The sequence below is a fragment of the Dermacentor andersoni genome, chromosome 6 (assembly GCF_023375885.2).
Source record: "Dermacentor andersoni chromosome 6, qqDerAnde1_hic_scaffold, whole genome shotgun sequence".
Lineage (NCBI taxonomy): Eukaryota > Metazoa > Arthropoda > Arachnida > Ixodida > Ixodidae > Dermacentor > Dermacentor andersoni.
Window position 1 is genome coordinate 112415312 of NC_092819.1, and position 22129 is coordinate 112437440.

The 22129-nt window shown below is 47.5% G+C and overlaps 2 protein-coding genes across 2 annotated transcripts in view; one reads left to right on the top strand and one right to left on the bottom strand.

Moving 5' to 3' along the window:
• The window catches only part of nompB (intraflagellar transport protein 88-like protein nompB), a 119936-nt gene extending 102131 nt beyond the window's left edge, over window positions 1-17805 (bottom strand). The window contains exons 1-3 of the mRNA XM_050170999.3: window positions 17561-17805; window positions 17414-17476; window positions 502-546 (exon numbers count right to left, since the gene is read on the bottom strand). Of these exons, the coding sequence (XP_050026956.1) occupies window positions 502-546; window positions 17414-17476; window positions 17561-17656 (204 nt within the window). The 5' untranslated portion in view covers window positions 17657-17805. The remainder of the gene's footprint in view (window positions 1-501; window positions 547-17413; window positions 17477-17560) is intronic.
• A 224-nt stretch (window positions 17806-18029) lies between these two features.
• On the top strand, window positions 18030-21293 carry LOC126522283 (NADH dehydrogenase [ubiquinone] 1 alpha subcomplex assembly factor 4). The gene is made up of 3 exons (XM_050171004.3): window positions 18030-18287; window positions 18903-18988; window positions 20062-21293. Exons 1-3 carry the CDS (start codon window positions 18137-18139, stop codon window positions 20500-20502), a joined length of 678 nt encoding a protein of 225 aa, XP_050026961.1. The 5' UTR covers window positions 18030-18136; the 3' UTR covers window positions 20503-21293.
• Window positions 21294-22129: the final 836 nt, after the last annotated feature.

A 22129-nucleotide genomic window follows, 5' to 3' on the forward strand; every position in this document is an offset into this window, starting at 1 on the left:
ATAACGCCTTACCATTGTCAGCCACCTGTATAGGATGAATGTCCCGCCATTTTTAATTGTTACTTAAATAGTATTTATTATTGTTTTAAAATATTATATATTTTAAATATTATTTCGGTAACATATTCTTGGGTGTTTCTCAGGCTTCAAATAAAGGTGGTTCAGGGATCCCTTTAAAGGGACACGTCAGCACGCTCTCATGTGAAGCGTCCGAAATATCTTAATTCATCTAAATGCATTCGGGTCGATGACGTCACAGAAACCTGGTGCGGGAATTTCTCTGTGGATTCGCCACAGGTCCTTAGCTTTTTCATATTTACTGGCTTACCAAGGCGTTGTTCACAGGAACATTGACAGTTTTGGTATTTCAGAAGTGTTAATTGCTAAAACATCTATTACAATCGGTTAAGTGTTCCTTTAAAAATGGAGAAAGCGGGTAGGCCAAGGGCTGCTTAAATACCGAAATTGTGGCAGCTGTACTTAGATGCAGTTTGTACTTACGCCAGTACTAGTGCTCGGCATCCCAGCGTGAAAACCGGAACTTGTCTGAAAGAAGAAAATGAAAGGAATCATTTGTGCGCGATAGTTTGCGTCCAGTACAGCATTTCAAGCCATAAATGTAGGGGAAAAAACACGCCAACAAGGTTTCTTTTTAATTTTTAACAACGACTTATCTCGATCCTTGATTCCATCATAACAAAAAATGGCGTTATTTTGTTTATGCTAAAAAACAGTTCTTTTACAGCGAAGCTGTTGGTCTCTACTGGTCGTGATTTTTTCGCGGCCCGTCTTCACGATATAAAAAGAACATACCTTCAGCGAGTAAAATAAAAGCATTCGGCGAATGAAGAAAAGTTCACACATTCTTTGGTATCACGCATATAGCATACAGCACAGTATTCGTTGCAATAACGAACAAGCAAAAACCAAGCATACAAACCACATCATTGATGATACGGCGCTCCTGATAACAATGCGAATCACATAACGCTCCTCGCATACGTTTTCCGGTAAAGATTACTGCTGTGCAAGCTGCCGCGACGACGGTAGCTTGCGTCGCAGTCGCAAGCTGCCCACAAGGTGAAGCATCGATTATGATAGCAACTTAGTGGACATCTAGCTATACGAAGTAAGGATAGTAGTTTTATCGGCTGTATAACCTTGTAAACGTAGGCACACTAACTAAATTAATAAGCATGGTGCCATGCGCGCACAAGCAAACATGAACACATCTCACTCGATGACCACGAAAACCCGTTGTCAAAACGCTGGAGTGATGATGTGCGGCAGCAGCAGCAAGCGAATTGACCTTCGTGCTGCGTCTCGCATCAATGCGAACGAAGCCGTGGTGGTTTGTCTCCACACCGCAGATGGCTTTCAAGATAAAGCGGCTCGGGCGGCAATTTTACAATTGCTAGTAAATACAGCGGGGTGGGCTATTACCGGAGGCGCCGGACGTTTGTGCGCATGCGCCAGTAAGAGCGGGTGCGAGAGAGCAAATGCGGGGGAATGAATGAATGAATGAATAAAACTTTATTTGAAAAGGCTCTTCGTCCGTGCCGTCCGCCGCTTCGGTGCCGTGTGATCATGTAGTAGCACTCGGACCGGGGGGTGTGGTGGCACCCTGGACGTGTCTTATGTGGTGCACAAGGAGCGACCAAAAAGTGGCTCGGTGGGGTCAGGAGGAGTGGTCCAGCCCTCCCAACAGTAAGGAATATATGGGCTCAGGGAAAAGGTGGGGGGACAGTAAGGCGAGAACTGTGCACGGGGGCAGGTCCAGTACTTGTGGTGATCGTCGGCATAGCCGCCGCACAACGGGCATGCCGGGTGGCCACGGTGTTGTTCAATAATGTGTTGCATGGCGTCATTCGCCAGTGTTAAAGTTTGAGCCTGATGTATTAGGAAGCCGTCATGGCGGGTGAAGGAGGAATCGGGGGCCGGAAGGGTGCATGCAGACGAGCGCAGTTCGCGGAGCCTAGCACGGCTTTGCTTGCGGTGTTCAGCGCGGTGCATTCTGGCGCAATAGGTGTCTGACCATGGAATAGGAGCGCTCGGTATTTTAGGCTCTCGAGCGAGGGAGTGAGCGCACTCATTTCCCTATATCCCCTGATGGCCCGGCATCCACTCCAAGAGGACGTGAAGTGAGGGATGCTGTTGCATGTGTAGCGCGAGGGAGGCCCCATATGACAGGGAACTAGGTTGTTTGCGAAAGAACGACGGGCTTCCTGGCTGTCTGAGCGAACCGTAATGGTTGGCGTGGAGTGAGAGGGAATAGTAATGGCTTCCGATATGGGGGGGGGGGGGGGGGGGCAAGGACCTCGGCGTCGGTTGGAGACGGTACTCCACCATGCCAACGAGTGACGTCACCCTGAGGGCCGATGACTCCCGTCTTGGATGCGGTCGGCGAGAACGCGGCGTCAACACAGTAGGTGTCATGCGCTGGGTCAGTTAGATGGGTCGCCCGCGCCTGTCGCCTGCCTGCGTTGCGTTCGGGGTGCCTATTCCGGGGTATCGGTCGGACTTCGATTCGAGGGATAGTTATCCATGGTGGAGGGTCGGTGGAAAGAGGTGGAAGTGGTGAAGTGTCGAGTTCCAACATTCGCAGGATGGCGCGTCCCTGGGACGAGGTGCTCATACGGAGATGCTGAGACTCCCGGTGGGCTTGGACCTCCACATCCAAGATGTTGTGCAGGGTTGCGCGTTCAACATCGATGCTACGGGCGTACCTGGGAACACCCATTTCAAAGCGGTGACATCTTCGCAAAGAAGCCTCGAGTCGTTTGGTCTGGGTGCGTGTAAGTGCAACGTATGGCAGGACATAGAGGATTTGGGAGTAGATTGCTGCCTCAGCAATTTTACGGAGTTCGTAATTACGCAGGCTTGTGTGGTGCTTGCTTCCGCGTGTCATCATGTGTGTGACTTGACTGACCTGATGGAGAATGCGCCGTAGCCACTCCGCACTACGTCCATTCTCTTGCCACGGAAATCCGAGGATGCGGACGGAATTTCTGCGCGGGATAGGTTCGCCGGTCATATTCAAGGTGATGTGGGCACGTTCAGCAGCTGCTTTGCGCGTAGAGGAATTCAGTACGACGACGTACTTCGATTTTTCCGAGGAGCATTTGAGGCCTAGCTGGTGTATGTAAGTGTCGACGATGTCTAAGCCGGTTTGAAGTGTGGCTTCCTGTTCGCCTGGGTTTCCGGTGGCTCACCAAAGCGTAATGTCGTCAGCGTATATTGCATGGCGTAAACCTGTAACGAGGTTGAGCTTTGCGGGGAGGTCCTTCATCGCCAAGTTGAAGAGAGTCGGTGACAGAATGGAACCTTGTGGCGTTCCTCGGTTTGTAGGGAAGCACATGGATGGCTGGGTGTCCGGACCCAAGAAGCGTACTTGCCTAGCACTGAGGAAGCCGCAGACGTAGTGAACCATGCGTTCTCCGGGTTTGGTGGCTGCTAGGTTGTCAATGATGGCTTGGTGCAAGACATTATCGAAGGCACGTTTGATATCCACGCCTACAATTGTCCGGAGTTGTGCCGAGCTAGGGTGATCGTAGACATACGTGGTAATTTGCAGGGCCACGTCTTGGGCGCATACGTGCCTGCGGAAGCCGATGAGTGTGTCTGGTAGATGGATTTGGCTCTCAAGGTGACATTCTTGTTTTGTCAAGGCCATCTTTTCCATCAATTTTCCCACGCACGATGTGAGGGATATCGGTCGAAGGTTTTTAAGTGTGTTGGAAGGTTTGCCAGGTTTGGAGAGCGAAAAACCTAAAGTTTCCTTCCATGACTGTGGAATGTTCCCCGTCTCCCATGCATGGTTAATGAGGTGTAGAAGGTGCGTCTTGTGGTTTTCGGGCAAGTTGCGGAGCATGGTATACGTTATCTGATCCGGACCCGGAGTTGTATTGCGTCGGAGCTGCATGAGTGCTGACTGCAGCTCCTGGAGTGTAAATGCGGAGTCAGTCCCTTCTGGCTTGGTTGGAGATTGCGGAAAGGGTGCAAGTAGTGGTGGGTTGAACTCCGGATAAAATGACTCTCGCAGTTCTTGGATAACTTCTCCAGTGGAGCGCCCGGTCTGCATTTGATATCGTTGGAGGGCGTAGCGAGGTTTGGCTTGGCCCATAAGAGTGCGAAAGATTTACCGTACTCTAAGTGTGTGAAGCTGGCCATTGAAGTCGCCACATGTTTGCCGCCCCTGTTGAGATGCCAGTTGGTCAGCGGACTCCTAGCTCTCCTGAGTTATGGTGTGTATACGTTGGTGGAGCGTCCTATTATTCTTCGCACCGCGCCACCAGCTCACCAGTCTACGGCGTCGTTCCCAGAGGGCTAAGAGGTGAGTGTCAACCTGGGGTTGATCTTCTGTGGCGGCAATGCGGGAAGCATGTTGGGACACAGCCTGCAGCACATTGTTTGTCCATTCTGTGGGGTTCGTGTTCTCATCAATATCGTCCAGTTCAGTCGTTTGCGCGCCTTGTTCCATTCAACGAGACAGATGGTTTTGTGGCGGGGTGTCCAACTTGGCCTTTGTGTACGCAATGGAAGCCGGATCTCAATAATAGAGTGATCGCTCCCCAGAGTGTCTTGGGTATTCTCCCATTGAATGTTGTAGCGGCTGATTGACCAAGTGAGATCAGGGTTTGTGTCTTTCTCACGTGAGTTCCCCAATATGGTGGGAGTGGTAATGTCGTTTAGGAGAGAGACTTTGTAGTTTGACATGAAGGTGTCTAACTTGCGGCCGAGCGCTGATGTTTGGTCATATCCCTAAGAAGGATGTCGACAGTTGAAGTATCCGAGGATTAGAACAGTATAATGAGGTGCTAAGCGTCGCTGGGAAGGTCGTAGCTTGATAACGGCCAGATATTTTGGTTTGGCGTCCAGTAACAGTTTAGAATATCTAGACTGTGATCATGAACGTCTGTCTTCGTGCTTACTTGCTCAGTAGTCGGTGTATTCATATGCGTAGTGTCGAGTTGGATTGTGGGCAAGGAGCTCTTGATTTAAGTCACTGTCACTGTAGGAGTAAGTGGGTCTCACGTGCCCCGTTGTTTGTATGTAATACTAGGGGCAACAAAATGTTCATAGCCATCGAGGGGAAAGGCACCGTGGGTCTCCTGCAACACAAGAATATCCGGTTCTGTTTTCATGAATAGCATATGTTGCAGGAGATGTTGTTTCTCGCGTCTGAAACCACGACAGTTCCATTGCCATATCGTGAGACCTGGGGATGGTGGGGTTGGGATCGGAGGTGTTTAGTTTGCCTAGAGTTAGTGGCCATGTTGTGATTCAGAAGAGTTATGGGGGATGGGAAATTGTGTGGGTGCATAGTGTGGGGATGCATAGTGCATGTTGGAGGCGGGTGGAAATTTGCGCAAATTGGTTTGACAAGGGGGTTAGAGCGGTTAGAATGGCGCGTTGTATCTGTTCAGTAATTTTAGTTGCGATAGTCGATTCGATCGCTTGTTGCACGATGCGACGAATACGTGCATCCAACTCCTTTGAGCTCAGTGGGGAAGGCTGCGGAGTGGGGGCAGTTTCTGGGAGAGCTGTGCCACTCACCTTTAAAGGCGTAGACTGCGTCTGTCGCTGGTTAGGTAGCGCAGGCCAGTTAGGGTCATCAGCAGCAGGCTTAGGTTTAGGTATATTTGTTGCCACGAAGGACGGCGCGGATCGTGTTGATCACATTGTGATTTAGCTGTCTGACTCTGTCTGAAGTCCACCATCTGCTTGTGGGCGGGCTTCGGTTTCTCTTTGGGCCGATTTTGACTGGACTTGCGGGTGTGAGTTTGGCCCCGGTCGCGACTGCGGCTACGGCTACGGCTGCGGCTACAGTCGGCGTCGAGTGTCGAATACCGGTTGCTCATTGGCACACCGGAGCCTTCTCTTTCATTCTCTCTCTAATCCTTTTCTCCCCACTCCCCTTACCCCGTGCAGTGCTGTTGAGGTGCCCTCCCTTGAGAGACAGTTACGGCACTGCACTTTTCTCTTCCTTTCATCTTAAAATCACTACTATTACTACTACTCGAGTAGGCGGTCGTGAGCGATGGTGGGCTGCTTGGTGATTCGGATTGATGCGTGTCGGTGGTTTGTGTCGGCCAAGTGCCTCTGCAGCGCGGCGGTGTGGGCAGTTTGCGTCCGTAGCAGGGTGGTCACCCCCGCAGTTGCAGCAGCGCATATAGCACTGTGAGGAGTTGACGTAGAAGAGAAATGCTGCCCACAAGATCTGCAGCACGAATATGTCGAGGCGTTGGGGCAGACTTTAGATCTGTGTTTCAGGCTGTAACAGTGCCAGCACTGCAGACATTTCGGCTTGGGTGAGTACAGCCGGTATACCGCTGAAAACAGGATGGCGCTCTTTGGTATTTCAGGGCCCTCTACCGTGATGATTAGAGACGCCGTCTTGCCAAGTCGCCGAAAAGACAGGATTTTTTCGGCCCGGAATAAGGAGTTCTTCCCGTACGGCATCTTCTAAAAAGGAGAGTGGCAGGCCGTGCAGTACGGCGCGAGCGCTTTGTGGGTCGTTGGCGCAGTACACGCTCACAGGGTGCGATTTTCCACAGACATCCACGGACTGTAAGGAGAGTAGTTTGGTGGTGGCCGATGCACGGTACGTGTCGATGGCGATGAGGTTTTGGGCGGTTCGAATTTTCACGACTGTGTCCTGTTTCTAAAAATTGGCAAGGTGGGCCGCCTGGCGAATTGGTAGGATCAATTCTATTGATGCTACTGAGGAGAGGTTGAAGCCATCGGTCAACTTCAAGACTATGGTGGTGGCATCATCCTGCCGTGGTGCTGAAGGGGTCACGCACGTAAATGCTCCCTGTGAAGCGTCACCAAAGTCCATGTCCCATGGGTTCAGCGTGGTGGATTGCGCGGGCTGCGATGCAGCCGTAGCTGTCGAGGGCGGCGGCTCCATGCCGAGCGCGGCGGCGGCGAAGCGCCTGCAGTGCGGCGCGGAATCGGGGGGCCCTGTGCTGGGACCGGCCGAGGCCGCCGATGTTTAGGCGAGGCGCAGTGCGGCGGGCCAACGTTCGTCCAGCGATGACAGGGAGCTCTCAGAGTTCGGCGGAGCTCTAGCTCGTTGCGCACGTCCGCTCGGAGCGAGCACTGAGCAGCGAATCATCATGCGGGGGCTTTTGCTCTTTGAATATTTTAGATCAGAACACTTTTTATCAGTATGTGCACGAGCCATCACGCACTGACGGAGCAGGTCACGTACTCGACCTTTTGCTCTGTAACGTGCCTGATGTTGTACACAATGTACGGGTGTTGCCAGGTTTGAGCGATCACAACGTTTTTCTAGCAGATTTATCAGTTCTGCATGTGAAGGTTGCAAAAACACCTAGTCGAAAGATTTATGCCTACAGCAGGGCCAACTACGAGGCGATTAGCGCTGCTTTCGAGTCGTTCTTTCCGACTTTTGATGCACTCGAAGATAATCTAGATATCGAACAACTGTGGAATACTTTCAAATTGATATTGTTCGAACTACGTGAAGCTTTTGTCCTATCACGAGTTATATCAAGTAGGCGAGCTCGAGACAAACTCTGGTTTAACACAGAGTTACGTGCCCTTGTTCGACGACAGCGACGAAACTATCAAAGATATAAGGCGTCTAATTCGCCAGAGCATTTGGCCTTGCTGAAAGCAACAAAAACTGAATTTAGGCAAAAGTCCGACATCGCTAAGGACTTCTATTTCTTTAATCTAGGAGAAAGACTTGTCAGGGATACCAAAGAATTTTGGAGGTATGTGAAGTGTAATGGCAAAGACAACAGATCAATACCTGCTTTGAAAAATGAGGAAACTATTATTCATGATAATGAGTCTAAAGTTGAAATTTTTAGCCGTTATTTTTCATCTGTCTTTTGGCCGTCTAGCTCACGTACTGTCTGTTTTGAATTACCTGCTGAAATAGACCCCATGCCAGAAGTCACCTTTTGTGTCGATGGTATCCGTAAATTATTAAAAGATGTGAACCAGGCTAAGGCATGCGGCCCTGATGACATTCCTGCCGCTATCATACGGAACTGTGCGGACGCGTTATGCTTTTATTTCGTCTGGATGTTTCAGAAGTCCCTCAATGAAACTGATATGCCAGATGATTGGAAATTAGCGCGAGTCGTGCCCATACATAAGAGTGGGGTGCGTAACTCCGTTCAGAACTACAGGCCCGTTTCCTTAACTATTATAACCTGCAAAATTATGGAGCATGTAATATACAGTTGTGTTATGGCCCACTTAACTAAGCATAATCTCCTAAGTCCCTGCCAACATGGTTTCAGGCGTGGTTTATCTTGCAATACACAGTTGGTAGAGTTTATTCATGATTTAGCCTCGGCAGTTGATAAGCAACAAGTTGTGGACTGCGTTTTCTTGGATTTCAGTAAAGCGTTTGATGTAGTCGCACACAGTCTCTCACTCTTCAAATTAAAAGCTTATAACTTGGATGGTAAAATAATAGCGTGGATTGCCGAATATTTGTCATTGCGGAAACAGGCTGTGGTTCTGAACGGTATACCTTCGCAATATGAATCAGTTACGTCGGGAGTTCCCCAAGGCTCAGTGTTGGGGCCACTGTTGTTTTTGTTGTATATTAATGATATTTCAGCTGGTATACAGTCTTCATTCATGATGTTTGCCGATGATTGTGTTGTTTATAGAGTCGTAGATGCCATTTCCGATTCACAAATCCTGCAAGTTGACCTAAACACTATAGCAGACTGGTGTGTGCGTTGGGATATGTCATTAAATATAATAAGACTGTTCACGTCACCTTTACAAGAAAACGAGCTAATCATCCCTATAGGCATAGAATTCATGATTCAACTCTAAAAATAAGCAAGGAATTTAGATATCTGGGTGTGTTTGTTACTTCTGATTTACGATGGAACAAGCATGTTAACTATATTGGAAATAAGGCAGCATCAGTTTTGGGATTCTTGCGGTGCAATTTTAGTCATTTACCGAGTAACTTAAAGACGCAGTTGTACTTCAGTCATGTACGTTCAATACTTGAATATGGATGTGTTTGTTGGGACCCACACACATCTGAGCTTACAAACAAATTAGAAAAAATCCAGAATAGGGCAGTTAGATTTGTTCTTGATAACTATAGCCGGCAGCTTACATGACAGAAAGCAAACTTAAACTTAAATGGCAAGAGCTGAAGGATCGTAGAAGGCATATCAGATTAAAATTTTTCCACGATATTTATTATTCTAAAACAGGCATAAACCACAAAAAATATATCCAGGCACCACACTATATATCTAGGCGACTTGACCACTGTTTGAAGGTCAGGGAATTTTCTTGTAGGGGTGACGTCTTCCGTTATTCTTTTTTTGTTAGAACTGTTCGAGATTGGAACAGTTTGCCATCGAGCATTGTATATATTACAGAAAATGATGCTTTTTTCCACGCGTTGAAATAATTTGTTGATGTATTCATACAAGTTTGTAACCTCCCTGCTGTAATGCCGTACGGGGCGATGCAGGTAACTAATAAATAAATAAAATAAATAAAATATCTGACTCTGCGTAGGCACAACGGAGGAGAAGTTTCTTTGCGCGTGTTGTATGCGTTTGTCCTTAGGCGTGCCGGCATTGTGGAATAAGGTCGAGTTTCATTACGCTCGAACGCTGGCTGCCGGTGCATCGAAACAGTGAAGCAGCGGGCACTGACGCCCCATTTGGCAAAGGCTGTGTCGGACAGACTGTCTCGCGCTTGCGGCGCTCGTGCTAAGTCAGTCGCGCCGGATCATACCTTCATCGCACCTTACGGTGATGTACCTTCAACATAACATCACAAATGTTTCCGTGGGAGCAGTAGGGACCGTAGTAGAGGCCGGGCCGCATATACTGAAAATCTAGAAGGCAGAGCGCCTTAGCAACCGCGGTTGAACGCGAGTCGCCGCGCCACCCTAACGCCTTTTACGCTAACCTATCTTAACGTAGCACTAATCTAACCTAACGCGGCAGAGACGCGAAGACGGCAATGCGCACGGCGTAACCGCTGTGAGAATTCGCCGCGCCACTCTACCGCATTTACGCTAACCTAACCTAACGTAAGCCCAAGCTAACCTAACGTAACGTGCGCGAGACGCGAAGCCAGTAATCCTCCCTAACCTAACCTAATGTTAACCTAACCTAGCGTGGCCGAGACGCAGACAATACTCCGCACAGTGTAATCGCTGTGAGAATACGCCGCGCCACCCTAAAGCCATTTACGCTAATCTAATCTACGCTAACGTAACCTGATGTGGATGAGACGCAAAGCCAATAATCCTCACGGTGTGATTTCAGGCAATCCCGTTCAACCGCGGTTGCTAAGGCGCTGTGCGTTTATTTCACTCAAAGGGGACAATCCAAAAATGCTCGTGATAAGTAGCGGACAGCAGCATACGAAAAGCCTGCCAAAAGCCAAGATACTTCTTCAGGAGAGCAGGCCCGGCTTCTTTCCCGTAGCCTAAACAAGCTCGACCTCACGCCGCAATGGCGGCCCACCTATGGGACAAACGCATAAAGAACGAGCAATCCGCGCCATCCTAACGCATTTTACGCTAACCTAACGTAACGTGGGCGAGACTAACCTAACTTAACCTAACGCTAACCTAACGTGGCCGAGACGCAAATAATAATCCGCACGGCGTAAGCTCTGTGCGAGCACGCCGCGCCACCCCAACACCTCTCGCGCTAACTTAACCTAAGCTAACCTAAACCTAACCTAAACCTAAGCTAACCTAACCTGGGCGAGATGAAAAGCCAATAATCCTCACGGCGTGACATCAGGCAATCCTGTTCAACCACAGTTGCTAAGGCGCCGTGCGTTTATTTCACTTAAAGGGGACAACTCATAAATACTCCTGATAAGTCGCGGACCGCAGCATACTAAAAGCCTGCCAAGAGCGAAGGTGCTGCTCAAGGAGAGCAGCCCCGGCCTCTACTAGGGCCCCTATTGCTCCCCCGGGAAAAGCAGGGATATTTTTTTTTTTAGGGTAGAGCGCCGTAAGGCGCGCAAAGTTCTAATCCAGCATGATTGACTCGGTAGCAGCGCCGCAGGCGCAAGAAAGTCTGTCCAACGTACCATTAGACACAACAATCACCAAATGCGGCGTCTGATTCACTGCTTCAGCTGTTTCACCGCGCCAGCAGTCAGCGTTGGAGCGTATAAACAGACTCGACCCCACTCTGCAATTCCGACACGCCTAGGAGACAGACGCATCCAACACGAGCAAAGAAACTTCTCCGTAGTGCCTAGGCAAAGTCGGAAGGAGCAAAAGTGCCTAGGCAAAGCCGGGAGGAGCAGAAGCCCCCAGATTTTCTCTCTCGCACCCGCTCTCACTCGAGCCTGCGCAGAAACGTCGGGTGCCTCGGGAAGTGCCAGCCCCACTGTACTTACTAGCAATTGTAAAAACAGCAGAGCTACCGCCCCCCCTTCCCTACCCTTCCCCCGGACCATTATGTGCGACGGAAGACGGCGGGCTTCCTCCCCGCTTTCCTCGCTTGCGTGCGCGAGCTTGAGCCGCGATCGCCGGCTCACCCTTGCATGCATTCACTCGCACATACAGCACATGGAGCGCGGTGAAGATTTTATCGCCCTTGTACTTCATACGGAATCTCACGGCTACGGTGACGCCAACACAGACGGCAGAAATGCGCTTAGAGTGTCCATATATTTATTATCGCAATAAAAGGTTAATACGGGTGAACGAAAACATTTCATGAAGGTTTTATTCTAAGAACGCATTATCTGTGCAGCCATACGCACATTTTAGACACAGCCTCGTACAACACGAGCCTCGCACACCCATATACCGCCATTCCTATGACGGCACAGCGCTCGTTAGAAAACTCCCATAGGCGGTGGCGCCTGATTTCCGTTGAGGTAATATAGTGAGAAACTCCATGCGGGCAACCAAGAAGGTTGTCTACTTAAACTTCTGTAGTGGAGGTGGCTCTCGAAAAGTGAAGCCGGCTGCCGCCATCTTGCTCGAGGCAAGAAGCCCGAACCGCCGTAGCGATCGTTGCAGAGCACACAGTGTCTTCGTGGTGTTGATTGGTTGTGTGCCGTTGCAACATCGCTCAACTGATTGTGGCGTGCTTTCCGAGGCCAGTGCAACACGTCAGTACGTCAAGCTGCACCAGTCGCGGATGACGCCGGGTGTAACGTTACACTCGTAGCATAAGCTTGCGTCGTCTGCTCAGGACTGTCGTACGTCGTGGGCGCGTTTGATTCAATTGGCAACGGTTGGGAAATGTGTTCGTAAGATGCGTGTATGTCAGTATTAAATTTACGTTTACATCCTACAAATACTCGTTGGCACGTCATTGCTTGCGGTTTCAATGTAGTGCATGCTAGGGCTACATGTTAGAAGGAAAGCATAGGATTTCGCTGCTGGCTTACAGTGGTCTCGGGTTGGTGCTCAAATGCATATGTGGTGTGCTTGTACGATGACATACTCTGTTTGGATTGTGCCGTGTACGTTCCGTGCAGTTACTGTGTTTCAATGGGGGAATCCAGCGAGACAAATGTGTACACAGGAGAATACGTGGACAGGACGAGCGCTGGACTTACAAGGGAAGAGTTGTAAGTCCAGTGCTCGTTCTGGCCACTTATCTTGCGTATACGCGTCTCCATGTTGCGTAGGTTTCCTGATCAATAATTTGCACCAACTAGCCCAGCCAGATATTCTGTTGTAAAAGCAGGGCTTGAACAAAGGGCATCAGCCCCCTTTCACAAGAACGTTGAAAAGTGCTGTTTAAGGGTTTGTGTACACCACATTACTACAGCAATACTAAACGAGCGAATTGCGAAGCAAAAAAAAAAAAAAACGTGAACTCTACTTTCAAGACTGTAATATTTAAAAATTATTGAACGCAGAACTTGAGTTACAAACTTAGCTTGTATAGAGAACCAATATGCATTGTAAAAGTTCAGGTGTCAATTTGAAATACTTTCTGGTGTTCTCATGTCTGTGTAGCATTTCTGACTAATATTTCAGTTGTCGTGTGTGTTACAATAAGAAGTTCTTGACGGGATGGATGAGTGGCATGCATTTTTTTAGCACTTACGAAATGTATAGAATAACGTACACAGTGAAGTTCACGACGCAAGTCCTGGCTTCAGCATATGACTATCAAGTTGTTGAGGATGCTAAACACATAGCTTGCGGCCCCTTGTGTAAACCAGCTCGGTAATGTTGTGTAGTAAAAGAGAGCAAATACCATATTTCCACGTAAATAACGCGATCACGAATATATCATGAGGGGGACTTTCGGTCTGTCAGAAAAAGAAAAGAATTGCTTACTATAGAAATTACTATACCAACTGGGTTTTTTTTTTTTTTTAATGCGAGGATAAATGCCTCAGGGCATACAAGGGTATGTGATGGGGGTGAATAAGGATGATTAAATGAATGAAAAAAGATTTGCTGACTTAATGAAGTCCAAGAGGGACCGATAATGCGGTCCCTGCGTCCAAGCAGTGTAATGGCTCAGATTATGCGGCGAGAGTCCCGCTGCTGCGAGGTGCCGGAGCCTCGTCATACCAACTGGGTTATTACTATTAAGCTCGGCAGAGACACTTAACACATACCAACTGGGTTATTACTATTAAGCTCGGCAGAGACACTTAAGACTGCTAACGTGTGGGGATACAAAAGCATTACAGGCCCTTTGGTGAAATGTTTTTATCCGCGCAAGCTCTCACCCGCCTTTTTATAACTGCGCCTCCATATCAAAGCGCGCCACACGTCTCAACGCGCTCGCTTGCCCGCGAAGAGTTTATAACTCGAAGGGCTGGTCAGCTGGTCATGAATGCTTTTTATTTTATACATTCATGGCGTGTCGCCACCTCCTCCCCATTGGTGCGCACGATAAGTGCCCATTGACGCACGCACCAGGCACAACCATAACCGTGTAGCCGCGGTGGCCTCGGGGAAGCGTACTCGAATCTGGAGGTCCGCATTCAAATCCCACCCAAACCGAAATTGAGCAAATATAATTTTCAAATCCGTTGATTTACTTTCTTTACAGGAGCCTCCCTCATAAATTTGACGTCAATCCGAGAATTTTTCAGTTTCTTTGTTTTAAACTCTTTCCGTCGACGGCCATGTTTGGTACCATCGCCCAGTGGCGACGCCGATGACGCCGGATTTTCGCGTAATGGGGCACATAATGCTTTCGCGTTAAAACAGGAATCAATCCCAAAAAGCCGATGCCAGCTAGGCTTTATTCATCGTTACTTCGAAATGCCGTCGCAGAATAAAGGGAAAGGGAGAGTGCTGACGTCCCTGTGGGCGAGAGCGGCGTTGTCGTCCATATAACAACCACCAAGGTTATGTTGGACAAACATCACGTCAGCAATGCTCGCGACACAATTGAACACGGCAAAACTTTACGCGCATTGCGTGGTGGTGCACCGCGCCACTTCGAAGGCCGTTCACTTGGCGCAGCGCCTATATCGATTGTATCTTTCACGCCAATTAGCGGATAAACAATGATAATTAAAGGTTCATTATGCACTCACGTCACACAAGCTTAGTTTGTATGGAGAGACCGTTCATGATTTTACCAAGCGAGGAAGTGCGATTGGCGAATCGTCCCGCCGATAGCTTTTCTCAAAGCCTGCACCGAAAAAAAAAAAACAATGTCGCAGTTTAGCTCGCAAGCCAAAGCATCCATTGCGATAGCAAATTAGTGCACAGCTATACGAAATAGGGATAGCAGTTTTATCGGCCGTGTAAAAATGGAAACCATTCGCCTACTATACTTGTGAACAACTTTCTGCGGCTATGAAGGGAAAACTACGGAGGCAAAACGCGCATAAGGGAGAACGCCTCTGAAAAGAGTCCCATGTTTTCATCTCCGTTACCTTAAGCTAGGGAAGAGAAAACATACACACCTTATCAGTAACAGTTAGTAAGACAAATCACACCACTGAATGTAAAAGTTAACTTATTTTGCGGCTTTTCTTTTCCGCGTCTACGGAAGCTGCGTCAATTCAGCGTCTGTTCCGAGCAACCAAAAGCACGGTCAAAGGCTGGCGGACTACGGCAAACTTAATTAATGTGGGTTTCCCAACTTAGGTTATTTGTCACATAGTTACCGCCGGATATTTTATGCACGAAGTTCCGGTTGGTGAGGTATTGTCTAATGTGTATGTAAAGTCAAGCGGGTGTTTTCTGTGAGTGAACGAAACGTAGTTTGTTTTAGCAGTGTTTAGTCTCATACCCCATGCCTTTGCACCACTTTTGAATAGAATGTAGAGTCACTTAACGTAAGTTGATCTGAACCGTTAAGCACTGATTTGTATATGACGCAGTCGTCTGCAAAAAGTCGTGTATGTACCGTATGGTGAACACAGCATTGTATGTCATTGATATAAATTAAAAATATGGTGCCAAATCCGATCCTTACGGCACATCAGAAGAAACACTCAATTCCTCAGAGGAACAGGAATCCACAGTCACACTTTGTTTTCTATTAGTATAACGTAGCATCAAATCCAGGATACAACATTTTTATGAATACCATAAGCATGAAGTTAGGTAATTCGGCGAGGGGAGCAGCATCAAAACCTTTGGAAAGATAGAAAAAGACAGCATCAATTTGACTTCCTCTAGTAAGTTCGTTAGCAACGTCGTGCGTTAATTTTGCTAATTGTGTTGTGGTGACGAGGAGCGCTGTTGTCTGTGTCCCTCTCCTTGTCCTGTGGTTTAGCGCTGTCTACTGCTCGTAATCATGAACCAACCAGCCCAAATGATGTGGTTGACAAGCCAGACCTGAAACCATGCTGTTGATGGCACAAAAGATCGTTCTGTTCAAGGTGAGTAACAATGGCTTTGTAAATTATGTGCTCAAAGCCTTGCAACACGTGCTTGTGAGTGACACTGACCTGTAATTGTTCAGGTCTGACTTGGAACCGGATTTATGGATTGGCACAACAGTAGCACAGCGCCAATCTTCGGGTATAAACAACGTCATAAAAGACACCGTGAAAATTTTGTGCAGTTGTTTCGATACCGAACACGCGTATCGGCGTAGAAAGGTTTTACTAATAAGGTCACGGCCAGTACACTTTTCGAGGTCAAATTTGCGCAGTAGATATAAAATATCGTCTTCGGTTATCGCGATTTCCTGCATTGGGTCTTTGAAATCACGCGCTGGAAAGGGAGTGAAAGAAGCGGTCCTTGGGAATACCGTCTGAAAAAAACATTGAATTCTCTCGCTATTGACACAGGGCTTGTGATGATTCGATTTGATAGTTTAATCTGTGAAACCATTTGTTGTTCTCTAGATATATGTAACGCCAGAATTTATGTGTGTTGTTCGCTGTGAACGATAGCAGTGTGGGTTGGGGTGGGCTAAATGAAATTTGTAGGTGGGCCAACTTAAAGTTTGTGGGTGGGCCAACTTTAATTTTCTAAGTAGGCCAATCGAAATTTCGACATGGGCCAAATTCAATTTGGGCGTGGACCATGTTGAAATTGTTACAGGAGCTAATTGAAATTTGGGGGTGGAGCAAGTTGAAATCTGGGGGGCGGGCCAATTGAAATTGGGGGTGGGCCAACTTGAAATTTGGACGTGGACCAACTGAAGTTTGGATGTGGGCCAACTGAAGATGAAGGCAGACCAACTGAAATTTAGGGTTGGGCCAACTTGATTATTGGGGTGGGTGAAGTTAAATTTGAGAGTGGACCTACTTAAATTTGGAGGTGGGATAACTTAAATTTGGGAGTGGGCCAACTTGAAATTATGTGTGGTCCTCCTTAAATTTGGGCGTGGGTCAAACTGAAATTTGGGGGTGGGCCTACTGAAATTTGGGGTATACTTGCGCATACTATACATAGTATGCACGTGACGTCACATACGCTGCTGTCGTCTGCTTCTGCTACCTTCCGGCATCTTGAGGTACCTTATCAACAGGCGCGCGCATAGGCCAATAGGTTCCCCAAGATGGCGCAGCCGTAAACCGGAAGTCACGGAGCATCGTTGAATGACGTACGTGCATACTATGTATAGACAACTGCAGTGGATTTCCGTATTAATAAATTTTTAAACCCATGGCAATACACTTGCCAAGTGTTACAGTGAACGACGTAGACAACAAAATGCTATCTTTCTGCGAAATGTGGGCAATAACAGTGCAGCGGTAAGCGCAAAATTTTTTTCTCGAAGAGTTTAAGCGAGATATGCACTTCCATGTACATACGAAAGATATGTTATACCGGTGTCACACGTACACTTGTGATCGCGATCGGCACCGATCCGGATCGAAATTCTTGACTGCGATTGGCTCTCTTGCGCATTTTGTGCAAGGGAGCCAATTACGACCGAGAAATTCGATCCGGATCGGGCTTGGTCGCGATCAAAAGTGCGCCGTGTGATACCGCGAGAACAGTGTGGCACCTTACCGGAGGTCTTCGACCGTAGCTGGTTCTAGTAGCATTCTGGAACCCTTCGTCTTGCGCAAAGCCCTGAAAAACAATGGAAGAAACAAATGCATATATTTCATATAGCAAAACAGATGCTGTGAGCGTGAGTGCATGCGTCGAACTTACGTCAATGTCTAAAGAAGGATCGAATTCGTTGTAGCCTGAATATAGGTCATCGTCGTCTGACGGTACCAAATGCACTCTTTCCATAGTAACAGCCATCTCAGCGTCGGTTGATACGCGCCAACTGCAGAAATGATAATCGAGATCGCACAAAGCGCAGAAATGCACGACACTCGTGAGGAACGTCTGCTACATATGTTGTTGCTTATCGTTGCCTAGCGACGCTGCCTAGCGTCGTTGCTAAGCGACGGATGGCCGCATGTAGTTGCTAAAACTCTTTTCTTCCCAAAATAGAATCTCTGTTGTGCGTGAGTATCAGAGATGTAAACGGTGGAGTTATTTTAACATTCGTAATGAAACAACGTAGTTCTAAATATGTTATATAAAGATGTGCGAGAAGGCAGTCGACGTCATCGCAGCCATTCTACGTAAAGCGTTTTATTATTTTTTTGTGCTTCATCAATCCGAGTCAATCCAGATAAGCGTGGCTTTGGCTTTTGGTTGCAGTCTGCAATAGCCATGTGTTCTCAAAGACTAAAATCAACAAGCAGTTTATCTTGCTTGTTTTAGGTATTTATTATGGGAAACCGGCTGGCGGCCTTCGTTAGCAAGCCCATCAGGGATTTTAATATCGAAAACCGCGTAGACAAGGTTATCAGCGTCGGAAAACCCAAGGCGGCGCCTCGTCATCCGAGCGACGCCAAGCACGAACCCGAGACGGCGCTTGCCGGTAAGAACGTATTTCAGCATGGAGATATGGTCGCGTTCCTGTACTCTTGTGTTTCTAGGCCGCAGACCCAGGAAAGACAGTTGAATTTAGTTAAGTTGCCGTGGCTTTGTCAATTGCTAACTGCGTTTTTGTGACGTTGACCTTCAAATGAACTACAACGAGCTTTGCGCAAATTTATGGATGTCGCACAGCGCGTGTGGCTTTCTTGCTTCCACTGAATGAATAATCTTGTGGAGCGTGACAGAAGGAATGATGACAGATGCTTTTCCCTCACTTGTCATTGTTCTGCACAGTGGCCTGCACTTCTACACCAACGTCTTTTTAAAGTGTTTTGTAAATTTTAGAGCCCATAGCTGCATTGTTGTCAATCAAGCTTCGCAAAAAGATTGCGTGTTTTGGACCGCATCCTTCGCCAAACACTTAGCATCATTTTTTTTTTACCTGCTTCTTCCATGAAAAAGCACGCCGTTATGCTGTGTGTTTCTTTGAAGAGGGTGGGTAAAAATTAAAACAAGCGCGATCTCGCTGCGAAAATTGAGCGAGAACGAAGCACACGTAAAATTTTTACAGCTTGTCTGCGTGTCGCATAATTTGTCCCTGCTTTTACTCCCACAGATGCAAGCAAGGTGCTTGAAAAACGGGAGGATCTTTTGGAGCGTTTGAAAGGCGTGAAGGTGGTCTCGTCAGATCCGAAGTCGCAGGTACGATTCCTTTTGCCGGTCACTCGGATGTGTTTGTACTCGGATGTGTTTGCTCAGCAACTGGCACCTCGTGCACCAACTGTGCCTACCCAGCGGCAGAGTCATTCAGGACCACATGAATATGCAGTAGGACTAACAAACAAGATACTGTGAGACTTTGTTGCACATACAGATTGGTGGCTCCTGGCATTGACATGGTCCACCCCCATCCCTGTCCCAACTTCATCCACTGGAGAGTTGGCCGCCCTAGGTGTAATGTCATGGATTAAAATTTTGCATTTGTGCCGCTGTGACGTAATAGTTCTTGAAACCCGTTAGGTTCAGCCCTTGCCTCCTATAGGATACAATGTACTCTATCTCTACGAATAAAAAGCTAACCAGAGCCAACCAGATTCAGTCAAAATTTACGACGTCATGGCAAGCTAGTGTGAGAACTTACAAGGCGGCATCACCGCAAGTCTTTTATTCTTATGTCTTTTCTGAATTATGACGCCTCTTCTCATGGTACGAGTGGCCTTTTGGTTTTGTAGAATGGTAATTTACTAATACAGACCAAATTCTTTTTCTCTTCATTGTCCCTTTAACCTCCGCTAGAATATTAAGTACCTGCAGAAGCTTCAATTCAGCTAGTTTGGGTTCTAGATTGGCATTCATGCCTTTAGCATCGCAAGGTACAGAAACTGCCTCAGACGAGGCAAGACAAGTGTCTTATACTCTCTCTCAGTTTTTGCTTTTGAGTATCAATTAGCTTCGTGCACTCGTGCAGCATTCTTGGTACAGCGCTGCAGCACTATCCTGTGGCGATTACATTTAGGGATACTTTCACTTTTGCGAGATTTTGCACGACTAGCACCAGGTGCGCCAGCCCGTATGGGCGACAGCATTTTTAGCACACCTTCAGGAACGCTGTCACCCATAGAGATCAATGCATCTGATGCTAGTCATGGGGAATCTCACGAGAGTGAACGTATCCCTGGGAGTAATTGCCCGAGAATATTTCCCCCTGCTTTGTCACAATCTTCACCCATATTCTTCCTCTTGCTTTCGCATTTTTTTTCTTCTTCTCTGGTCAGGCACAACAAAGTACGCCACCTGAGTCGGGCCGGCCACTTCCACAGAGCCGGGCAGCACCGCAGCAGTACAAGTACGGCTTCTTCGAACCGAGTGTGGTGCCCCGGGGGCGGCTGACACTGCGCCAGGCAACGCAGCTGCTGGCCGACGCGAAGAATGACCCAAACACGTTCAGTCCCAAGGCCCTGGCTGCACAGTACAGCCTTGATGAAAAGGATTTGCACAACGTGCTGCGCTACTTCAGCGTCTTCCGCGTTCACTCGTGGAAGCCTACTGAGCGTGATGACCTGACCAGCATTGACATGATGAAAGCCGCGCTACTTCCGACTAAGCAAAGCCCAGCTGCGAAAGAGGGATCAGACGGCACGAATGAGGAGATCGCGAAAGAAAGTGAACAGAAAGTTGGTACACAAGGCAGTAGGACGCTTGACACTAAGAAGTGATAAGTGCGACTAAGACAGAAGTTGAGTGTAGGACACTGTGAATGTGTGCATGTATGGATGATGTGGCAAGGGTAGGCATGAGTGGCACGTGTAGAATGTGAACAATGTAACGCCTGTAGAATCTGAAGACCAGGCTTGGAAAATGTGAACATCCAGGACCAGGACAAGAACTAACAGAATCGCTCGGGTGACAAGCAGTGCAACAAAGTCAATGATAATGAGCTAATGCTTCGAAGCTGTAAAATGAATTGAGGGTCTTGTCTCCGCATTGGTGCACTGAAATGGTTGTAGATAGCGGTTGTGGAACTTGACGGTAGTTGCCAATAGTTGATGGGAGCCAACAGAAGTGGGCCCAGTGAAAAAGAATGCTTGCAGCTGGCTGGCCTCAAGAACGTGTTTGTACTCTGTATTTGACAGGCACATCTGCAGCTGTCAAACTTTCTGTGGCAGCACTCAACAAACTTACAAGCAGGTCAATGCACTTAATAACTGTAGGCCACCGAAAGGACAAAATCCACATAGCGCATGCTTTCAACTGGTTCATTTGCAGGTGCAAAAAGTGCACCTGCACTTCCCAATTCGATAGCTGTACTGTGCTAGCTTACAGTCAATAGTCAATGGGCAAGGCTTATTGTCAATACAAAGATATGCATATAAATGAAAAATGTGTCAAAGTAATCTAAATGGAACTGCTTTTTGGATGCCACGAGTGCAGCGCACATGATTGAATGTCATATGTATGTGAATATGTACTTGATGACAGGGTTTCAAATAAACCATTTGAAAATATGCGCTACAAGTGTATTATCCTTTCTTTCACCTGTGTTTGTCATCAGCACTTCTGTGTTTGTAATGCTCAACCAACGTGCCCAACTACCTGTATTGATCACCAAAGTTGTTTGGCCCTTTGAGTAAGGGCTAGTGCCTTCCTTGCTGTCAACACGAGCCAAACCTTAGCGGTGACAATGTTAGGTAGTACTCGGTACCACTATATAGCAAGTGTGTACACTCTAGTTGATTTTTAGGCTTGTAAAAAAAAACTGTTGTAGAAGTCTTACATATGACTCATATGCTAACTAGAACTGGGTAAGAACATGAGAAAAAGAGGTAACCACATTCAAGTATTAAATGGAGGAAACTATGAGATTGCAGCTCACCTACAAAAGCCGTATTTACGTTGAAATAAGACTGCACCCACTGGTCATTTATGTGGGAATAGGTGGCTCGGGCAGTTACCGTGAAGTGGTGCCATGCTGGTGGCATTTAAGGAAAAAATTTGGAGGACGCTTAAGCTTCGCCTTTAAAAGCGGAATGTGATGGCATTCAAAGATCCCCAACTGCTTTTAACGCTTCCCGGCAAATGCAGCTTATTTACCTGTAATGTTTACTGGGAAACGCTGGTGGCGAACGCTATGCACGAAGGCGAGCTATCTAGTTGGGCCAGTCTCCTGTTACTATTTACTTCTAATATTTCATTCTGAGAATGTTTAACATACAAGGCATGTGCTGTCGGTGTTCTTTTTCTTTACATGGCATTTGTTTCTGGCCTGTCATTCTCAAACTTTGGAGAAATAACTCTGTAAAGAATGAAATACAAGTTATGAGCAACTTGGGTGATAAAGAGTGG

What these genes read in the sequence shown, in the direction of transcription:
- LOC126522283 (XM_050171004.3), top strand. Translation starts at nt 18,137, where the DNA reads ATGGGAAACCGGCTGGCGGCCTTCGTTAGCAAGCCCATCAGGGATTTT. An exon ending in ACCCGAGACGGCGCTTGCCG is followed by an intron (nt 18,288 to 18,902) that starts GTAAGAACGTAT and finishes TTACTCCCACAG; the next exon opens with ATGCAAGCAAGGTGCTTGAA. An exon ending in CGTCAGATCCGAAGTCGCAG is followed by an intron (nt 18,989 to 20,061) that starts GTACGATTCCTT and finishes TTCTCTGGTCAG; the next exon opens with GCACAACAAAGTACGCCACC.